This window comes from Liolophura sinensis, chromosome 2, assembly GCF_032854445.1.
Source record: "Liolophura sinensis isolate JHLJ2023 chromosome 2, CUHK_Ljap_v2, whole genome shotgun sequence".
In the NCBI taxonomy this organism is placed as follows: domain Eukaryota; kingdom Metazoa; phylum Mollusca; class Polyplacophora; order Chitonida; family Chitonidae; genus Liolophura; species Liolophura sinensis.
In genome coordinates, this window is record NC_088296.1 from 24,954,406 (window position 1) to 24,976,016 (window position 21,611).

At 42.7% G+C, this 21,611-nt stretch overlaps 1 protein-coding gene across 1 annotated transcript in view; it reads left to right on the plus strand.

Annotated features, from left to right (window-relative positions):
- Window positions 1-12,218: 12,218 nt before the first annotated feature.
- The window catches only part of LOC135462914 (uncharacterized), a 29,380-nt gene continuing 19,987 nt past the window's right edge, over window positions 12,219-21,611 (plus strand). Inside the window, exons 1-4 of the mRNA XM_064740222.1 lie at window positions 12,219-12,349; window positions 17,759-17,802; window positions 18,072-18,197; window positions 18,403-18,526. Of these exons, the coding sequence (XP_064596292.1) occupies window positions 17,782-17,802; window positions 18,072-18,197; window positions 18,403-18,526 (271 nt within the window). The 5' untranslated portion in view covers window positions 12,219-12,349; window positions 17,759-17,781. The remainder of the gene's footprint in view (window positions 12,350-17,758; window positions 17,803-18,071; window positions 18,198-18,402; window positions 18,527-21,611) is intronic.

Consider the following 21,611-nt stretch of genomic DNA (forward strand, 5'->3'; position numbering starts at 1 on the left):
GCCAGCATTAAAAGTCTCATTTTGAGGCCATTGTGGGCTTCTGAAAATGCCTTTTTACATACCAAACTTTAGGTGAAATACGGTAATTAAGGGAAGGATATATTTACACCTAACCATACCAAATATGATTTCCTGGTCCAAGTTTTTTTTTAGTTGTTCACTACAGTACACTTGTCTTTTTTATGATCAAATGGCCAACTTTTTACACTTCAGTCTTCGTGGGTTATTATTTTCCATGTTTTATGTGCGGGGAAAACTAAGACTTCTTTCACTGTTTTGTTTCTGTTTTACTCGGATTTCAAGCCTTGTGTATTATGTGCCAACCTTAGCTATTACCTTAGTTCTTTGTAAGACTAGAAAACCACCACTCGGGTGATATTGATCTGTGTACTGAAGTACATGTAGATTTGCCTTAGTTGATTTAGGTATGGTTTTGTTTAATATTGTGCTGTGCTCATAATGTATGAGATTCGAAGAGGGCCACTCCAGTAAGTTCATATTTACCACTTCATGGTACATTCTGCTAAAGCAAAAAAAAAACACATATATATATATATATATATATATATATATCAGCAACTCTTTCTTGCACTGTACTTGTAAGTACAAAAACATTCGTATTATTACTTGTAACCTTAAGCCTTATTTGTGAGCTTTATTTTCTTTACCTGTACTTTGCTATGTACGTGTATTTACTGAACCTGTGTATGAAATACTGGGTTTGGAGTGACAAAAGTAGAGCGATCTCCCCTTGTTGCCTGATAGCGGCGCCTTCCGTCACAATCAGTGAAATGAAGGAGAGATCTGTATAAATCTACAATAATGGCGGTTATTTAATAAAAACAATCACATTCAGAATTCTTCATAGTTCTCCAGTGGCGAAACTAAAATGTGAGAGACTGTACCGAGATGTAAAATGGTGACGTTACTGGGTTGTTTTTTTTTTGTAACTTGCAAATTCCATATTCCATATTTTCTCGCCTTTATTTTTAGCTTGTGGAAGAATTAAGTATTGACAGTCGTTTCTTGACATTTACATATACGAACATTTTTACTTTTGTGAACAAGTAAGATGCAGTCTTTTAATGATATCTTTTCAAGGTCTTTTCTTTTGTAAATATATATGAAAAAAAACTCATTTTGGTTTACTATTCTCAGTTCGTATCTCATCAGCGTGAAACTTGTCTATTTTTATAAAGAATCTTTTCACGTTTTTCTTGTATTTGTCGTAACATTCTTTTTTTACTAGTGATACTTTGGTTGTAGCTTTTCTGTGATTGACATTTTACATCTTGAAAGAGTGTTGAATTACCGCGTCTCTCTCCTAGTAAACATCTATGCTTTTGGCGCCAATATTTTTGTACTGACATGTAGTTGAAGGCTTTTGATTATAAGATTGTATTAGCTGTAGTTGCAGCTTGTGGATGGTCTGCCCGGCTCCCTCCCACATAATGCTGGCCGCCGTCGTGTTCTTGAGTACGGCATAAAACATCAATCAAGTATATAAATAAATATAAGCTGTAGTCAGAATATTTTAAGATGCTGAGAAAGACGTGAAGTAAACATCAGAGCTGTATTTCAGGACACGATTAAGCATTTCTGTTCACTTAATTTGTTAGGTATTCTTGAACCGTGTGTCTATACATGAACGTCTCGGTCTGTTTCTGTAGATAGATGTCCATTCGTAAATATGTCTGCCCATTGATGGAAATCGGTGTCCATTCGTAAATATACCTGCCCATTGATGGAAATCGGTGTCCATTTGTAATGTGTCTGCCCATTGAATGAAATCGGTGTCCATTCCGAAATGTGTCTGCCCATTGATGGAAATCAGTGTCCATTCTTAAATGTGTCTGCCCATTACTTTCCAGCTTGAAAAATGGATGTCCATACCGGATAATGGATGTCCATTCCCGAAAATATTCGCACATTCCTGGACATGTTTGTCCATTCCTGAGCATTTTTCCGGGCCAGGAAATTGTTAACATATAAATTTAACATAATCTACAGATAGAATTGCTGATACACACAGGGAACACCTAGAGAAGTGGCACATTTGCAGATTTCAATTCTGAACGTATTCAGTTGTTGGTAACGTTTTAAAATTTGCTTCATTTGGATTTGCTTGTTTATGAATAGCGATACTGTTGGAGTTTTACTTGTGTCAGTGTAAGTGCTTTGAAAGGAAATTGAAACATGTAAATCTTGTAAATCTCTCTGAATTAGATTTGGACAATATGCATGTGCGTTTAGTCGACGCAACAAGTCCTATGCAACTGAGCACTTCTTGCTCTTGCAACTGATTAGAAGGGCCGAGTTGACGTTAAACCATGATTAGTCATTCTTACGACTAAAGTTGTATACCACAAATCGTACACCGTGAAGGATACCTTACAGAAGGCTGACTGATCTTAATTTCTAAACATCCGTCCCGAGTTAATGTTTGGACCCACTTGATTCGTAAGTCAATTTTTCGTAACTGTTCTGGTAAATGACGTCGCTTTATGGCCCTGTAAAGGAGACAAGTTCTTTTACGAAAACAGTTACAAGAAATATGACTTACGAAGTTTTGTGAAAGTGAGTTCGGACTTAAGCAGCATAACAACAGTTTTGTATGTTAAATGTGATGACAACACAGAATTTTGAGTATTTCTAGACCAGTGACGTTTAATAAATTACAATTAACATACCTGCATATTTTTTGTACGTAATTCTGCTTAAGCTATATTGCTAGAGGGCGTGTAAATAGCTAATATGTATGCATTTACACGAACAGTTAGAATAAAACCCTGACTGAGGTATAAAACTGACAGGCCGTATTTCACCGGTTACGTGTGAACATTTGCCAGCTATCACCATGTTGTCACTTCTGTGGTTTTACTCTCTGTGCTGTACGTCTTTGATTATATAGTACGCTGAATTGCGATTTTAAGCCCTTTAAACCATGTTAGTTTTGTGATTTATTGGATTATTGTAACGGTCACATTTTGTATTTGTTGTGAGGTATATACATGTACGTAACATATGTATTCGTTCCTCTATCCATATCCACATATCTATGAAACAGCTTTACTTTGCACAGTATGCGTGTTTAAATAAAACAAGTTAAACGGATTATTCTTGTTCATGTTTTACTTTCTTTATATCGAAATTTCAAAGATACTTTTTCACGAATTTCTTGAATAGGCTGGAAAATAAATACGGCTTGTTTTGTTGTGGTTTGGATGAAGTCAGTGAAGTCATCACACTTGTCACGTGACTGGAATTGCCGTGGAATCGGATTTGAACCTGAAAGGAAACTGAGGGTAAGATTACAGGGAAAAACACAAGTAAAGTCCAGAAAATATCTCTAGCGAGAAACTCCTGACACTCAGGAAGACTGTGGTCTGATGATTAGTTCACGTACGGTGCTTGTCTGTCTGTCATTTCTGAAACTGATGAACTGTACTAAGTCACACAGGGTACATGTACGGTGCTTGTCAGTCTGTCATTTCTGAAACTGATGAACTGTACTAAGTCATACAGGGTACATGTACGGTGCTTGTCGGTCTGTCATTTCTGAAACTGATGAACTGTACTAAGTCATACAGGGTACACGTACGGTGCTTGTCTGTCTGTCTCTCATTTCTGAAACTGATGAACTGTACTAAGTCATACAGGGTACATGTACGGTGCTTGTCAGTCTGTCATTTCTGAAACTGATGAACTGTACTAAGTCATACAGAGTACATGTACGGTGCTTGTCAGTCTGTCATTTCTGACACTGATGAACTGTACTAAGTCATACAGGGTACATGTACGGTGCTTGTCAGTCTGTCATTTCTGAAACTGATGAACTGTACTAAGTCATACAGGGTACACGTACGGTGCTTGTCGGTCTGTCATTTCTGAAACTGATGAACTGTACTATGTCATACAGGGTACATGTACGGTGCTTGTCTGTCTGTCATTCTGACACTGATGAACTGTACTAAGTCATACAGGGTACACGTACGGTGCTTGTCTGTCTGTCATTTCCGACACTGATGAACTGTACTAAGTCATACAGGGTACACGTACGGTGCTTGTCAGTCTGTCATTTCTGACACTGATGAACTGTACTAAGTCATACAGGGTACATGTACGGTGCTTGTCAGTCTGTCATTTCTGACACTGATGAACTGTACTAAGTCATACAGGGTACATGTACGGTGCTTGTCAGTCTGTCATTTCTGAAACTGATGAACTGTACTAAGTCATACAGGGTACACGTACGGTGCTTGTCAGTCTGTCATTTCTGAAACTGATGAACTGTACTGATTAAGCTTTCTCTGTACCAGGTACGTTAATATTTACACCGCTGTATAACATGCATACGGACGGCCAAAATAGAATGATGCAAGGAATGTTCTAATAGGCGAATGAATTCAATCACGAGGTATCCAAATCGTGTACCATGCTATAGTTCATCAATTGCCATTGATAAAAATCCCGAGTCTCAATCGCTCTTTGACTAACTGTTCATATATACATCATAGCGATCTTGATTTGTGCGATTAAAATATGTTCACCTCTCTTTGATGTTCGGACTGGCAATTGCATTGTCATGCCGAGCTTGTTCCCATTCACCCCTGTAGGATACATAATAAAGTTTCGGAAAACAGTTGATTATATGCTAATTACTTTGGCCTGTCCAGTTACTCCTTTAGAATGCTGAGGTTCATCGAAACCCTGGTTTACAACCCCGAGCTGTCCACCATCCGACTTATAACTCCGAGCTGTCCACCATCCGACTTATAACCCCGAGCTGTCCGACATCCGACTTATAACCCCGATCTGTCAGGTAACCGACTTATAACCCCGAGCTGTCCGACATCCGACTTATAACCCCGACCTGTGCACCATCCGACTTATAACCCCGAGCTGTCCGACATCCGACTTATAACCCCGATCTGTCAGGTAACCGACTTATAACCCCGAGCTGTCCGACATCCGACTTATAACCCCGAGCTGTCCACCATCCGACTTATAACCCCGAGCTGTCCGACATCCGATATATAACCCCCGAGCTGTCCACCATCCGATTTATTACCCCGAACTGTCCACCATCCGACTTATAATCCCGAGCTGTCCGACATCCGACTTATAACCCCGATCTGTCAGGTAACCGACTTATAACCCCGAGCTGTCCGACATCCGACTTATAACCCCGACCTGTGCACCATCCGACTTCTAACCCCGAGCTGTCCGACATCCGACTTATAACCCCGAGCTGTCCACCATCCAACTTATAACCCCGAGCTGTCCGACATCCGATATATAACCCCCGAGCTGTCCACCATCCGATTTATTACCCCGAACTGTCCACCATCCGACTTATAACCCCGATCTGTCAGATATCCGACTTATAACCCCGAGCTGTCCACCATCCGACTTATAACCCCGAGCTGTCCGACATCCGACTTATAACCCCGAGCTGTCCGACATCCGACTTATAACCCCGAGCTGTCCACCATCCGACTTATAACCCCGAGCTGTCCGACATCCGACTTATAACCCCGAGCTATCCACCATCCGACTTATAACCCCGAGCTGTCCAACAACCGACTTATAACCCCGAGCTGTCCAACAACCTACTTATAACCTCGCGCTGTCCGACATCCAACTTATAACCCCGAGCTGCCCACCATCCGACTTATAACCCCGAGCTGTCCGACATTCGACTTATAACCCCGAGCTGTCCGACATCCGACTTATAACCCCGATCTGTCCACCATCCGACTTATAACCCCGAGCTGTCCACCATCCGACATATAACCCCGAGCTGTCCAACATCCGACTTATAACCCCGATCTGTCAGATATCCGACTTATAACCCCGAGCTGTCCACCATCTGATGGTAAATATCTGTCCATATTTCATGATTTAAGTTCAACTTATATCTCGTTTAAACCTCACAAAAATGGACACCCGTCAAATTTTGGCCACGCACTCATGCTTTGCAGTCGCGAGGCCCGCAAACCAGTATAACCACGTTTCCAGCAATATAACAGGAGAGGACAGCGGTCATTTTGGGGAACGAGGCTAGCGGAGGGGTTTTATTGTGATCACCTATCGGATAATTAACAGGTCGTGATTTTTATAGAACGGTTTTTAAAGACCATATGCATTGTAAAGAAGAAGCTAGACAGCACGGGAAGGTAAGTGTTCAACTGATTTTTGAAACTGTACAAAGTATCCTAAAAAGCTAACATAGTCATCCAACGCTAGGGATCCTGGGGCTTCTAGAGAACTACGCTCCACAGTCAAGATTACTCTGATTTGCCGCGATTTCACCATAACAACCTTAGGAATGGCATATATTCAAGATAATTAAGACGTACACCATAGGGAGAAAACACAGAACGGCCACGACAGTGTGATAGATGTACACCATAGAGGGAGAAAAACAGAGCAGCCACGACAGTGTGATAGATGTACACCATAGAGGGAGAAAAACAGAGCAGCCACGACAGTGTGATAGATGTACACCAAAGAGGGAGAAAAACAGAGCAGCCACGACAGTGTAATAGATGTACAGAACAGAGGGAGAAAAACAGAGCAGCCACGACAGTGTGATAGACGTACATCATAGAGGGAGAAAAACAGAGCAGCCACGGCAGTGCGATAGATATGCACCATAGAGGGAGAAAAACAGAGCAGCCACGACAGTGTGATAGACGTACATCATAGAGGGAGAAAAACAGAGCAGCTACGACAGTGTGATAGACGCACAGCATAGAGAGTAAGGCCACACCAGCCACGACAGTGTGATAGATGTACAGCATAGAGAGTAAGGCCACACCAGCCACGACAGTGTGATAGACGCACAGCATAGAGAGTAAGGCCACACCAGCCACGACAGTGTGATAGACGCACAGCATAGAGAGTAAGGCCACACCAGCCACGACAGTGTGATAGATGTACAGCATAGAGGGAGAAAAACAGAGCAGCCACGACAGTGTGATAGATGTACAGCATAGAGGGAGAAAAACAGAGCAGCCACGACAGTGTGATAGATGTACAGCATAGAGGGAGAAAAACAGAGCAGCCACGACAGTGTGATAGACGTACATCATAGAGGGAGAAAAACAGAGCAGCCACGACAGTGTGATAGACGCACAGCATAGAGAGTAAGGCCACACCAGCCACGACAGTGTGATAGACGTACACCATAGAGGGAGAAAAACAGAGCAGCCGCGACAGTGTGATAGATGTACAGCATAGAGATTTAGGCCACACCAGCCACGACAGTGTGATAGACGTACACCATAGAGGGAGAAAAACAGAGCAGCCACGACAGTGTGATAGATGTACAGCATAGAGAGTAAGGCCAGAGTAGTGACGACAGTGTGAGAGATGTACAGCATAGAGAGTAAAGCCAGAGCAGCCACGACAGTGTGATAGACGTACATCATAGAGGGAGAAAAACAGAGCAGCGGCGACAGTGTGACAGATGTACAGCATTGAGGGAGAAAAACAGACCAGCCACGACAGTGTGATAGATGTACAGCATAGAGGGAGAAAAACAGAGCAGCCACGACAGTGTGATAGATGTACATCATAGAGGGAGAAAAACAGACCAGCCACGACAGTGTGAGAGATGTACAGCATAGAGGGAGAAAAACAGAGCAGCCACGACAGTGTGATAGATGTACAGCATAGAGAGTAAGGCCACACCAGCCACGACAGTGTGATAGATGTACACCATAGATGGAGAAAACAGAGCAGCCACGACAGTGTGATAGATGTACAGCATAGAGAGTAAGGCCAGAGTAGTGACGACAGTGTGAGAAATGTACAGCATAGAGAGTAAAGCCAGAGCAGCCACGCTAGTGTGATAGACGTACACCATAGAGGGAGAAAACAGAGCAGCCACGACAGTGTGATAGATGTACAGCATAGAGAGTAAGGCCAGAGTAGTGACGACAGTGTGAGAGATGTACAGCATACAAGGAGAAAAACAGAGCACCCACGACAGTGTGATAGATGTACAGCATAGAGAGTAAGGCCAGACTAGCCACAACAGTGTGATAGACGTACACCATAGAGGGAGGAAAACAGAGCAGTGACGACAGTGTGATAGATGTACACCATAGAGAGAGAAAAACAGAGCAGCCACGACAGTGTGATAGATGTACACCATAGAGGGAGAAAAACAGAAGAGCGACGACAGTGTGATAGACGTACACCATAAAGGGAGAAAAACAGAGCAGCCACGACAGTGTGATAGACGTACACCATAAAGAGAGAAACACGTGATAGACGTACAGCATAGAGGGAGAAAAACAGAGCAGCTACGACAGTGTGATAGATGTACAGCATAGACAGTAAGGCCAGAGCAGCGACGACAGTGTGATATACGTACAGCAAAGAGAAAGAAAAACAGAGCAGCCACGACAGTGTGATAGATGTACACTATAGAGAGAGAAACACAGAGCAGCCACGACAGTGTGATAGATGTACAGCATACAAGGAGAAAAACAGAGCAGCCACGACAGTGTGATAGATGTACAGCATAGAGAGTAAGGCCAGACTAGCCACAACAGTGTGATAGACGTACACCATAGAGGGAGAAAAACAGAGCAGTGACGACAGTGTGATAGATGTACAGCATAGAGGGTAAGGCGAGAGCAGCGACGACAGTGTGATAGATGTACAGCATAGAGGGAGAAAAACAGAGCAGCCACGACAGTGTGATAGATGTACAGCATAGAGAGTAAGGCAAGACCAGCCACGACAGTGTGATAGATGTACAGCATACAAGGAGAAAAACAGAGCAGCCACGACAGTGTGATAGATGTACAGCATACAAGGAGAAAAACAGAGCAGCGACGACAGTGTGATAGACGTACACCATAGAGGGAGAAAAACAGAGCAGCCACGACAGTGTGATAGATGTACAGCATAGAGAGTAAGGCAAGACCAGCCACGACAGTGTGATAGATGTACAGCATACAAGGAGAAAAACAGAGCAGCCACGACAGTGTGATAGATGTACAGCATAGAGAGTAAGGCCAGACTAGCCACAACAGTGTGATAGACGTACACCATAGAGGGAGAAAAACAGAGCAGTGACGACAGTGTGATAGATGTACAGCATAGAGAGTAAGGCGAGAGCAGCGACGACAGTGTGATAGATGTACAGCATAGAGGGAGAAAAACAGAGCAGCCACGACAGTGTGATAGATGTTCAGCATAGAGAGTAAGGCAAGACCAGCCACGACAGTGTGATAGATGTACAGCATAGAGGGAGAAAAACAGAGCAGCCACGACAGTGTGATAGATGTACAGCATAGAGGGAGAAAAACAGAGCAGCCACGACAGTGTGATAGATGTACAGCATAGAGAGTAAGGCAAGACCAGCCACGACAGTGTGATAGATGTACAGCATACAAGGAGAAAAACAGAGCAGCGACGACAGTGTGATAGACGTACACCATAGAGGGAGAAAAACAGCGCAGCCACGACAGTGTGATAGATGTACAGCATACAAGGAGAAAAACAGAGCAGCCACGACAGTGTGATAGATGTACAGCATAGAGAGTAAGGCCAGACTAGCCACAACAGTGTGATAGACGTACACCATAGAGGGAGAAAAACAGAGCAGTGACGACAGTGTGATAGATGTACAGCATAGAGAGTAAGGCGAGAGCAGCGACGACAGTGTGATAGATGTACAGCATAGAGGGAGAAAAACAGAGCAGCCACGACAGTGTGATAGATGTACAGCATAGAGAGTAAGGCCAGACCAGCCACAACAGTGTGATAGATGTACACCATAGAGGGAGAAAAACAGAGCAGCCACGACAGTGTAATAGACGTACACCATAGAGAGAGAAAAACAGAGCAGCCACGACAGTGTGATAGATGTACACCATAGAGGGAGAAAAACAGAAGAGCGACGACAGTGTGATAGACGTACACCATAGAGGGAGAAAAACAGAGCAGACACGACAGTGTAATAGACGTACACCATAAAGAGGGAAAAACGTGATAGACGTACAGCATAGAGGGAGAAAAACAGAGCAGCTACGACAGTGTGATAGATGTACAACATAGACAGTAAGGCCAGAGCAGCGACGACAGTGTGATAGATGTACAACATAGAAGGAGAAAAACAGAGCAGCCACGGCAGTGCGATAGACGTACAGCATAGAGGGAGAAAAACAGAGCAGCTACGACGGTGTGATAGATGTACAGCATAGACAGTAAGGCCAGAGCAGCGACGACAGCGTGATAGACGTACACCATAGAGAGAGAAAAACAGAGCAGCCACGACAGGGTGATAGCTGGCATATGGTCACGCGTGACCGGTAAAAATATACGGTCTCTTGTCAATTTACCTCAGTTAGGGTTTTATTCTACATGTGCATGTAAATGCTTAAAGAGCAGTAAATTACAGGTCTCCTAGCATCATAGCTTAAGCAGAATTAGGTAAAAAAAATGCAGTGGTCTTAATTGCAATTTAAAAGTCACTGGTCTAAATTTAGAATTACTCACAAATCTGTGTTGTCATTACATTTAACATACATTAACATTAAAACAGAGCGAAGGCACCAGGCCTTCTTTGACCGTAATCAAATCTGTGGGGTGGTTGTTCCTGCATGCAGGAGACCAAAGAGGCGTTGTTCATACAACATTCGACCAGCCTCTCACCACTGAAGTTGCATGCTCAAATCCAGTTCTCCCAGGTTCGTCTGAGATAAAGGATACATGAACCTATACCTCAGAAAGGATACACTTTTAAATGATTCATCAAATATTTGGTTTTTATTTCTTAAAGGCAAAGAAAACACAAGTTTTGGCAAGTTACTGACGAACGTTCCTTCTATGGTCATGCCAGTAATGTACAGATTTCCACGCCATTATGACGGAAGACAAAGGAAGACAAATAAGGGGCCTGTGTGATGTCGACTGGTTAGTTTTATTCAGGTCCCACGGACTGAGGGTTGGGGGTACTGAATTGCCAGACCTTGGTATGTCCGGACTTCACTCCTGCCAAGTTTTGAGGTTTCAAGGCTTTGGTGGTGTGTCTTTGGTATTGCCCCAGCGCACCAGGTCTGAACATAAGTTAGGTCTTCAAGGTGATCTCACAGAACATCTCATGTGATCTCATGTGGCGTGGTTTCCCCCGAGCTCTGCTGGGAGTCCTGCGTTGGTGAAACCCTAAACTTATGTGGGAAGGTCTGTCAGCAGCCTGCGGATGGTCGTGGGTTTCCCCGGGTTTCCTCCCATTAAAATGGTATAAGGGAAAAACTTCTTGTGTACTGCTTAAAACAAGAATAAAATAAGTCAAATAAATATAAGTGCACGTGTACCTGTGGTCGCGTTTGTACACACGTATGGCGCTATTCGATGACTGTTTTATGGTGACTGAATGGAAAGACAAAGTAAAATAAAGCCGCATATCGTGGTCAGAAACGCCACTCAACGTTGTTTCCAAATATCTTCCCTTCTTTAAAAAAATAACCTTTCTGGAACAAAATTAAATGGATTCAGTTAATTTAATCTTATATAGTGATGTGAATAAATCATGTTGATATTGTAGGCTGAGGGTGCATGTCGTGCCTACGTGTGCATGGGGAAGTGGCAGAGTTACTTCCCAATGGCTGGTGGTTTACTCGAATCACCTAAGTACATAAATAAAAATAAATACTACTTCAGAATTCAAATATTTGACCACATTTAATTTTATTCGAGAAAGTTGTATATAAAAAAAACAAACACATATGTGAAGGTAGTTTAATAATAACCTGTTGTCAATGGTGTATGGACGAGGGCCTGCTTATATCATGCGTGTTACTTTATAAAAAAATTCTACAACTTAAGACTACAACTCAGGTATACATCCGTTACTAGTTTACCTTTTTTGCTTTAAGTCGCCTTCTGTCTGCATACATTAAGGAATGTGTCTAAACAGAGCTTGAAGTACCCAAGGTTCAAGAAAAGGACAAACATTCCCTAGACATTTTTATAAAGAGACGTGTAAGTTTCCCGTGTTGTGCCAGGCCTTTTGTGCTTCCTCCAGCCCGTCCTTCAGAATATATATAAACTGTATAAAATTACAAGTCTTCAGTTACATCACGTGCAGAGTTGTTTTTTTATCTCTTATATAGTATGACAGTATGCTCTTTCGTCTTGACTCCCGGGTATATTATAATGCCTGAAGTAGGTCGCTACGCACCGTCAGGCCTAGAATACACACTACTTCCCAGGGCACCTGCATCTGTGAGGAGTACCACGTATCTATATCTATACACATGCACATATAAGGAAGATATATCTAACTACATAACACCTGGATTTGTACCTGTCTGTGATAATACAGGTAAGTTCTACTCTGTTGTTCACCTCTTACAAATAATCCATGTATATATGCAAAATGTTTAACGTCATACTTAACTGTTTTTGCTGTTATATGGCAGAGAGGAGTCCTTGGGTGTGTGTACATATACTGTGGGTCCTTTTGGCAGAGAGAGTTCATGCCGACAAAGTACTGCCGCCACTGTAGAATCATGCCGAAGACACCAGACATGACACCCACCCAATCACATTATACTGACACTGGGACAACCGGTGCCATTTTCTTGCTCTGAACTCTCAGCGTAGATCGCCAAGCGAGGCTGCAATAAGTACGGTTATTATGGTCTTTTGTATGACCCCTCCTGGGGCAAAAGTTTGACTAGGTAGGATTACTTCAGTGATGCTGTAAACCTGCATATATATGTACGTGTTTAGTGGCTGGGGGAAAATGCTGAAATACGCTGAGTAAATTAGTTTAGGCACAAAGCTCCTAGAATTTCACCTGAGTGTGGTGAGCATGTATTACAGATGGATTATATTCTTATTCGTATGACTTGAAACGCTGCATGTAGCCTACAATTGTAGGGTGCTAAAACATAGGCCACGAGAAAAAATCATCTGTGATTTTATAGCACTTAAATTATAAACACGTTATGGTTAGTGTACATTGCTGCTTAAAACGTCATGATAAAACATTAGCTCCCGAACGTTCCCGATAGTTCCCGAAGCAGCCTAGTTGTGTCCACGCTTGCCGTGCGCTACTCAGGCTTTGTGGTGCCACTGCCCGGGCTAAAACAATAGCGAGTCTAACGCCGTCCGCTCCAACAGCGTCGCTTAATCCCAGCATCACCGTATTTGATCGGTGTATAATATGCGGGTCTAAAGAATATTTTACTGGTATAACGGCGGTTAGGTTGGAACCAGCCGGATAAGAAGAGCTCTTAGATCGTCCGCTTCAGGAGCGGTAGATCCAGGGTCAATCCTGGGTCGGGTCACACGTAAGACTTTAAAAGAGGAAGTATGAAGTAAGCGAACTACCTGTAGGTCTATCCCATTCTCACATCGTAACAGACGTTCGTGTATGAAGTAAGCGAGTTATCTGTAGGTCTATCCCATTCTGGCCTCGTAACAGACGTACGTGCATGAAGTAAGCGAACTACCTGTAGGTCTATCCCATTCTGGTCCCGTAATAGACGTACGTGTATGAAGTAAACGAGTTATCTGTAGGTCTATCCCATTCTGGCCCTGTAATAGACGTAAGTGCATGAAGTAAGCGAGTTATCTGTAGGTCTATCCCATTCTGGCCTCGTAACAGACGTACGTGTATGAAGTAAGCGAACTACGTGAAGGTCTATCCCATTCTGGTCCCGTAATAGACGTCCGTGTATGAAGTAAACGAGTTATCTGTAGGTCTATCCCATTCTGGCCTCGTAACAGACGTTCGTGTATGAAGTAAGCGAACTACTTGAAGGTCTATCCCATTCTGGTCCCGTAATAGACGTAAGTGCATGAAGTAAGCTAGTTATCTGTAGGTCTATCTAATTCTGGCCTCGTAACAGACGTACGTGTATGAAGTAAGCGAACTACCTGTAGGTCTATCCCATCCTGGCCTCATAACAGATGTACGTGTATGAAGTAAGCGAACTACCTCTAGGTCTATTCCATTCTGGCCTGGTAATAGACGTACACGTGTATGAAGTAAGCGAGTTATCTGTAGGTCTATCCCATTCTGGCCTGGTAATAGACGCTCGTGCATGAAGTAAGCGAGTTATCTGTAGCTCTATCCCATTCTGGCCTCGTAATAGACGTACGTGCATGAAGTAAGCGAGTTATCTGTAGATCTATCCCATTCTGGCCTCGTAACAGACGTTCGTGTATGAAGTAAGCGAACTACCTGAAGGTCTATCCCATTCTGGCCTCGTAATATACGTACGTATATGAAGTAGGCGAGTTATTAGTAGGTCTGTCCCATTCCGGCCTCGCAATGGGTTAGTATGAGGTTAGCGAGTTACCTGTGGGTCTATGCTTTTCTAGCCCGATACTAGACACATATGCATAAAGTTAGCGAGTTACCCATGGGTCTATGCTATTCTAGCCCGATACTAGACACATATGCATAAAGTTAGCGAGTTACCCATGGGTCTGTACTATTCTAGCCTCATAATAGACGTATATGCATAAAGTTAGCGAGTTACCTGTGGGTCTATGCCATTCTAGCCCAATACTAGACGCATATGCATACAGTTAGCGAGTTACCCGTGGGTCTATGCTGTTCTAGCCCAATACTAGACGCATATGCATACAGTTAGCGAGTTACCCGTGGGTCTATGCTATTCTAGCCCCATACTAGATGTATATGCATAAAGTTAGCGAGTTACCTGTGGGTCTATGCTATTCTAGCCCAATACTAGACGTATATGCATGAAGTTAGCGAGTTACCCGTGGGTCTATGCTATTCTAGCCCGATACTAGACGTATACGCATGAAGTAAGCGAGTTACCCGTAGGTCCATGCTATTCTAGCCCCGTAACAGACGTACACCTAAGCTGTTCTAGCCACGTAATAGACATAGGTGTATGAATTAATCTACGTACAGAGGCTTAACGCTATTCGTGCCTCGTCATGAATGTATAATGTGCACGCAATATAATGTGACAATCACGTGTCCACAGTTAAGTGGTTCTTAGCGTCAGTCTTTTGTAGCCTACTACAGGAATGTGCGTGACTGAAGATAGTCAACAGGTAAATTTACAGCTAAGAAATTTACCTGTGTGTATACCTGAGAGGTTTAGTATCGCTCCTGACAGTCCTGGAAACAAAATACCCCCCGGGTTGTGACAATCTATGTAAAAGAAGACATTACGAATGTACCGAATACGTATATCCAAACCTTTGGGTGGAAAGGATGACTTGGGTGATTTAAAAAAAAAAAGAGATGGTAATTAAACTATGAAACGGTGTGATAAAGATAAATTAAAGCTACCAATCTATAAAAAATGAACTCTAACATTGTCAGTGTCTCGCTTCATTGACTTAAAGCTGACCAAAACGTGTCTTACTATGAACTTTTCACGTATATGACGGTAGTCAGGTGTGTGGGTACAGCAGCCTACATGGTCTAGGGCTCTATGAATGTAACAAGGTGATGTATAAGCGCTATCTTTCACCAGGCTCCGGGGAATATCGCTTAATTAAATCCAGTGTTAGATGCGTCCACTCCAAACCCAAAGAAAATGCATACCCCGTCACATTCACATGTGTAATTTCCCATGATCTTCTCAAACTCGGATTTGTGTGCACAATTATACATGAGTGTGATGTTTGCGACATATATGCTCAAACGGAATACATATGTGATAACCGCTCTGTTCGGCTTCCTCCCGCCATAATGCTGGCCGCCGTCGTAAAAGTGAAATACTCTTGAGTACTGCGGAAAACACAAATCAGATTAATAAATAAAAAAAATTAAATAAATATGTGATAACCTATTTATAACCTTGCATTGGATCTTTAATTGGATTAAACTCTTTCGAGCCTAAGTTTCCGCTGGATGTGCATTAGTCATTTATGTGAAGTTCGTAAGTCCAGACATCTGCCATTTATACGTTCCACTTGAACTATTTCTGTGTTACCTGCTACCAGTAAGTAGGCGTAAGCAGAAACTGCACTACATAACTTCATGCAACCTGCGGATGGTCGTAGGTTTCCTTCGGGCTCTGTCCGGTTTCCTCCCACTATAATGCTGGCCGCCGTCGTATAAGTGAAATATTTTTGAGTGCGGCGTAAAACACAATCAAATAAATAAATAAATATATAAATAAATAAATAAATAAATAAATAAATCATAAAGAAATCAATTCTTGATATACATTATAGGCCAAGTAGCAACAGCAGTTCATAACTTCATATGGGCCTACGTTATAGGCCTAAGCATACAGTCATGGAGCAAATAAGGGACAGGCAAATACAATTGGGTGGTTTCTCGTTCGAACTCTTCTGTCGTTAAAGGTAAAATTAATCCTCCTGTATCGCGTGTCTTAGGAATATTGTTAAACAAGTTTATTGGCATTAATTTACCGATCTCAACGTGTTCCAGATGTTGAAAATCACACCTTTTTCATTTAGAAACTTCCCAAGTTTTTTGTGAATCTTTTTTCCGACGGCCATGTTATATAGTAATTGGGACCAATAATATTTGCCTAACATGTCAGGTTACATAATACATTACTTACACATACGGTAGGACTTTCAAACTTGAATATATATATATATATATATATATATATATATATATATATATATATATATATATATATATATATATATAAATTTTTTATTTAGTTAGTTGATTGATGTTCTTCGCCCCACTCAAGAATATTTCACTTGTACGACGGCAGACCGGTGGTAGACGTACGGCGTTAAACACCAATAAATAAACAGAACTCAGAGCGAATGCACTGGTGAGAGACTCCTTCATTGTGCCGCGCTGGCAAGCTAACCACCTCGGGCACGTGGCCTCCCCATGTACATGCATGATAGGCCTTGTATGCACGCGGAACAGGCAAGTTGATACGTCTAAGTATACGTGTACGGTAATGCTCTATTAATTTCTCTTTTATTTTTAATTTTATCTATTTCTGTTCTCATTAAATTTATTGTATATTCCACATATTTTCTCCTCATGTATTGTATGTCTAAGTTAGTAGCGCAGGTACATGTAAGCCTGCTTCAATCCCATCTTCCTGATAGGCCTGGGTACACGTAAGCCAGCTTAAATCCAATCTTCCTGATAGGCCTGGGTACACGTAAGCCAGCTTAAATCCAATCTTCCTGATAGGCCCGGGTACATGTAAGCCAGCTCAAATCCAATCTTCCTGATAGGCCTAGGTACATGTAAGCCTGCTTAAATCCCATCTTCCTGATAGGCCTAGGTACATGCTCACTGAAAAAATAGAAGATGTGACTGATATATTTGTTATGTTATACAAAAGATTCTTTAAAATGAGTGAAATACTTATGTGGTGTTGAAAACCAAGCCTGGGAAAAAGCAAGAGAACAAGGACATGCATTGTCCAGCACCGAATCGTACTCAACCAACTCTTTGATACAAGACAACACTGCCACGTAAATAACATTGTAATATATTCAATAATGTCAATATTTGAAAGATTTGTCATTATGTCATGCTGGAAGATTTGTCATTATGCCATGCAATAAGATTTGCCATTATATCACACTGGGAGATTTGCCATTACATGTATTTCATGCTGGAAGATTTGGCAATATGTCTTGCAGGAATATTTGGCAATATGTCCTGCTGGAAGATTTGCCATTATATCACACTGGAAGATTTGCCTTTATGTCAAGCTGGAAGATTTGCCGTTTCTAGGCTTGGAAAGCTTGCCTGTTTTTAAGTTTCTGTTTTCATTTATAGATACATAAAGACTTGACACTACAATGTATCTGTTCCTATCAACAGTAAGTCATGCCTTTTTTTTCCATTTCTTTGTAGTATGAAGGATTTTAGTTGGTAGAAATTCCAATTTTACTGAATTTAAAAATACCAGTAAGGAAGATCAAATATATCATGTAGCAAGAAAGAAACAACAAAAGCACGATCACGAATCTATAAACAGTAATATATAAGCCAATTGCCCCCGGCATTGCTTGTGAATACATCAGTTAATGTAAACATTAATTCGTGAAATAAAAAAAGGTATAAAGATAAAAACATTATATACTCGCAGATTTGCGCCATTTGGGTCCTCACTTCCGCTCATGTCGGTGATCACGTGCCGCCAAAATTGCCGGACCGTTTCTCCCTCCGCATGGAATCGATTGATCACAAAGGGAGACAAATATCGGATACAGCGGTGAGTTCAGATTTGTTGCATCCAGCACGTGGTAGATTATAATTTATAACCATCGGTTCATAAAGAAATTAGGAAGTAGTCATTTTATTGCTGATTCTATTTTCAGATTTCTTTTTAATTAATATAATTTATAACCGTTTGTTCATAAGGAAATTATGAAGCAGTCATTTTATTGCTGATTCTGTTTTCACACCGCTATTTTCAGCACGTGGTAGATTACGCCGGTAAATTCATGAGAAGCGACTTGTCCCCGCGATCAGGGGTATACGCCAGATCTCTAGCTACCTTCGGTAACAGGCCCTTGATCGTTATCAATGACTTTAACACAGGTAAGTCAAAGAGCACTTTTTATTTACTTATTTATTTATTTGATTGGAGTCTTACGTGAGGTAATTCCACGACCATCCGCAGGTAAGATCACCCTTCATAAATACTCGCTTATTGTAGTGTAGACTGCATAATGAATTATCTAATAGACCTGTAATATTATCAACGACGTTAACGCAGCTAAGCCAATTTCACAATCTTGGATCCCAAAAAGGATATATGGAAAGAATTCTAGAACAAAGATTATGTTTCTCAGTCCTTCAAATGAAGAAATTCCAAATGTTTGTTTTGGGGTTATTTTTATACCTGGTAATTACCCGTCTATTTTATGCTTATTTTCCGTCAATTATTTTGGGGAAATCATCGTTGATCTTTCTCGAAGCGCTGCGCACACACCATAATTGGCCCGAGTCTCGTGATTTGTGGTCGCTATAGTGATGCAGCCGAGCGTGTTTAACTACATGATGAATCGGCGCCATTTTGTTTTTCGACGAGATTTTCTTCAAGCAAACAACGCATTCATTCATAGATATCTCTCTACGTTCAGAGATGGCTTGCTGTGCCATTTTTTATTGATCTAACAAGAGTGGGAAGGTTTAGAGCGTCCGTTGCTTAAGATTTACACGTGGTGTGACATTTTGATAAGAATGGACGAAAAAAGAGGCGATTCAACTTTCGCCAAATGAGGCCAACCCCGCGTTTTAGGGGTCTCGCGAGTTCACGCAGATATCGGCGAGACATGTGAGGGCTCTCGTAAACTACCACAGTTAAAAGACGAGATTTTACATTAGTTGCCTATGGCACCGTTGAGCCGACAGACATAATTATATCCAATTATAGCATAGGCGGACATACACTTGAAAGAGTTGAGACTGTGAAAGATCTTGGGATAACATTAACCAGTAATCTGAGTACATGTCACCAATACCGTTACAAGAGGTTATGAAATGCTTGGTTTTCTCAAGCGATCGTGCATTTCTTTTACAAAATCCAAGTCACTTATATCCCTCTACAGATCCTTATTTCGCTCCATCTTGGAGTATGGGTCAATTATATGCCCCCCCCCCCCCCCCCCAACACCCAAAAATATCTCCTTTCAAAAAAAGTTCATCAAATATCTTTGTTTTAAAACTAATGACGCTTACTCCTCTGAAAAATACAGTGCCACTGTGCTATGTGTAAAAATTTTCAGCTGCCAACTGAGCTGCCGATTTAAAGTTCTTATACAAATGCGTTCACTCTATCGTTGACTCGCCTAACCTAGTAGAGCAGGCCGAGGGTCCAGAACTGGGTCCCACAAAAATCAACACCCGAAAAATACAACAGCATGAGGCTTGCTGTTACTGCTACATCAAGGTGTGGTGTCATGGGCAGACAGAGCTGCCAGTTGAATATCGCGGCCCAAAAGCAGCGGAGCATTTCCTTCAAGCACTACAGGAAGAGGAGCGCGAGATCAAGACGGTGTTGGGTAACTCAAAGGGCATGAGGATGACAAAAAAGGACTGGCAGGCCTACAACACCGCCACGACCTGACATGTCTGTGGAAAGTCACTTGTAGTAGCAGGGCAACTGGACTCTGTGCGAGACCACTGCCACATCACAGGAAAATACCGGGGTGCTGCTCATAACGCCCGCAATCTGAAGCTGCGGCTAAGACTAAAAACCACAATCTCGGGGTTATGATCCCACCTACTCATGCAGGCCTATTCGAAGGTGGAAGATCCCATCTCCTGCATCCCTAACAACACGCAGGAGTACTACTCCTTCTGTCCGGGGCAGCTACGCTTCGTTGACAGTGCACAGTTCCTGCTGGCATCGCTCGACAAGCTGCTGACTACCAACCAGCCAGAGACATTCCAAATCACGGCCCAGTATAAACCAAATCAGCGGCGGCAAGAGATTTTGATGCAAAAAAGCATCTACCCATACGAATACATGGACTCCTGGGAGCGCTTCACAGAGCATAAGCGCCCCCTAAAAGAGGCTTTCTACAGCAAGTTTTCGGACGCGCACATCGGCTATGAGGATTATGCCCATGAGCAACTGGTCTGGAAGGTCTTCGGACGCACGACCCTAGGGGACAACCATGACTTCTACAACCGCACTGATGTTCTATTGCTGGCGGATGTCTTCGAGGCCTTTCGGAAGACCTGCCTGAGGTAGTACGGCCTTGACCCCGCCCACTACTACACCAGCCCCAGCTTGTCTTGAGATGCTCTGCTCTGCTCAAGAAGACGGGAGTGGAGTTCGAGCTGCTCACAGACTATGACCAGCATCTCTTCATCGAGAAAGGAATGCGTGGTGGCATCTCCATGGCGTTCAAACTGAATGCTCAGGCGAAAAATCCCCCGGTCGAGGGTTATGACCCTGAGAAGCCGAGCAGTCACATTCTCTATCTCGACGCCAACAAACTGTACGGCTGGTGGTCCAGAAGGAGTGGATGTCGGAGTATCAGTTGGATCTCATCGGCGACAGGGGTAGCGCCAACGAGGCTGAAAAGCTGGTACCCAACCTCCACGACAAAGAGCGCTATGTGCTCCACTACTGGAACCTGCAGTTCTATCTCTCTCTCGGCATGCGCCTGAAAAAGATCCACCACGCCCTCAGATTCTAGCAGAGCTCCTGGATCGAGCCCTATATTCCAATGAACACGGAACTCCGAAAACAAGCCACCAGCGACTTCGAGGAGGACCTCTACAAAGTCATAAACAACAGTGTCTTTGTGAAGACGATGAAGAACCTCAAAAAACGATGTTAAGCTGGTGCGAGAAAGTAAGGTGGACAAGCTGCGCCGTTTGATAGCAAGCCCAGCCGTATCATATTCGACGATGGTCTTGCAGCAATCCAGGTCATCAAGAGCCGCCTAGTGCTCAACCGCCCCATTTATGTGTGTATGAGCGTCCTCAACCTCTCCAAACACCTGATGTATGACTTCTACTACAACCAGATGGCTCTGTACGGAGAGCGCTGCCAACTCCTCTACTCTGACACAGACATCCTGCTCCTGGAGATCCAGACAGAGGATGTGTACAGGGATATGGCCAGGCATGCAGACCTCTATGACACGTCTGACTACCAAAAAGACCA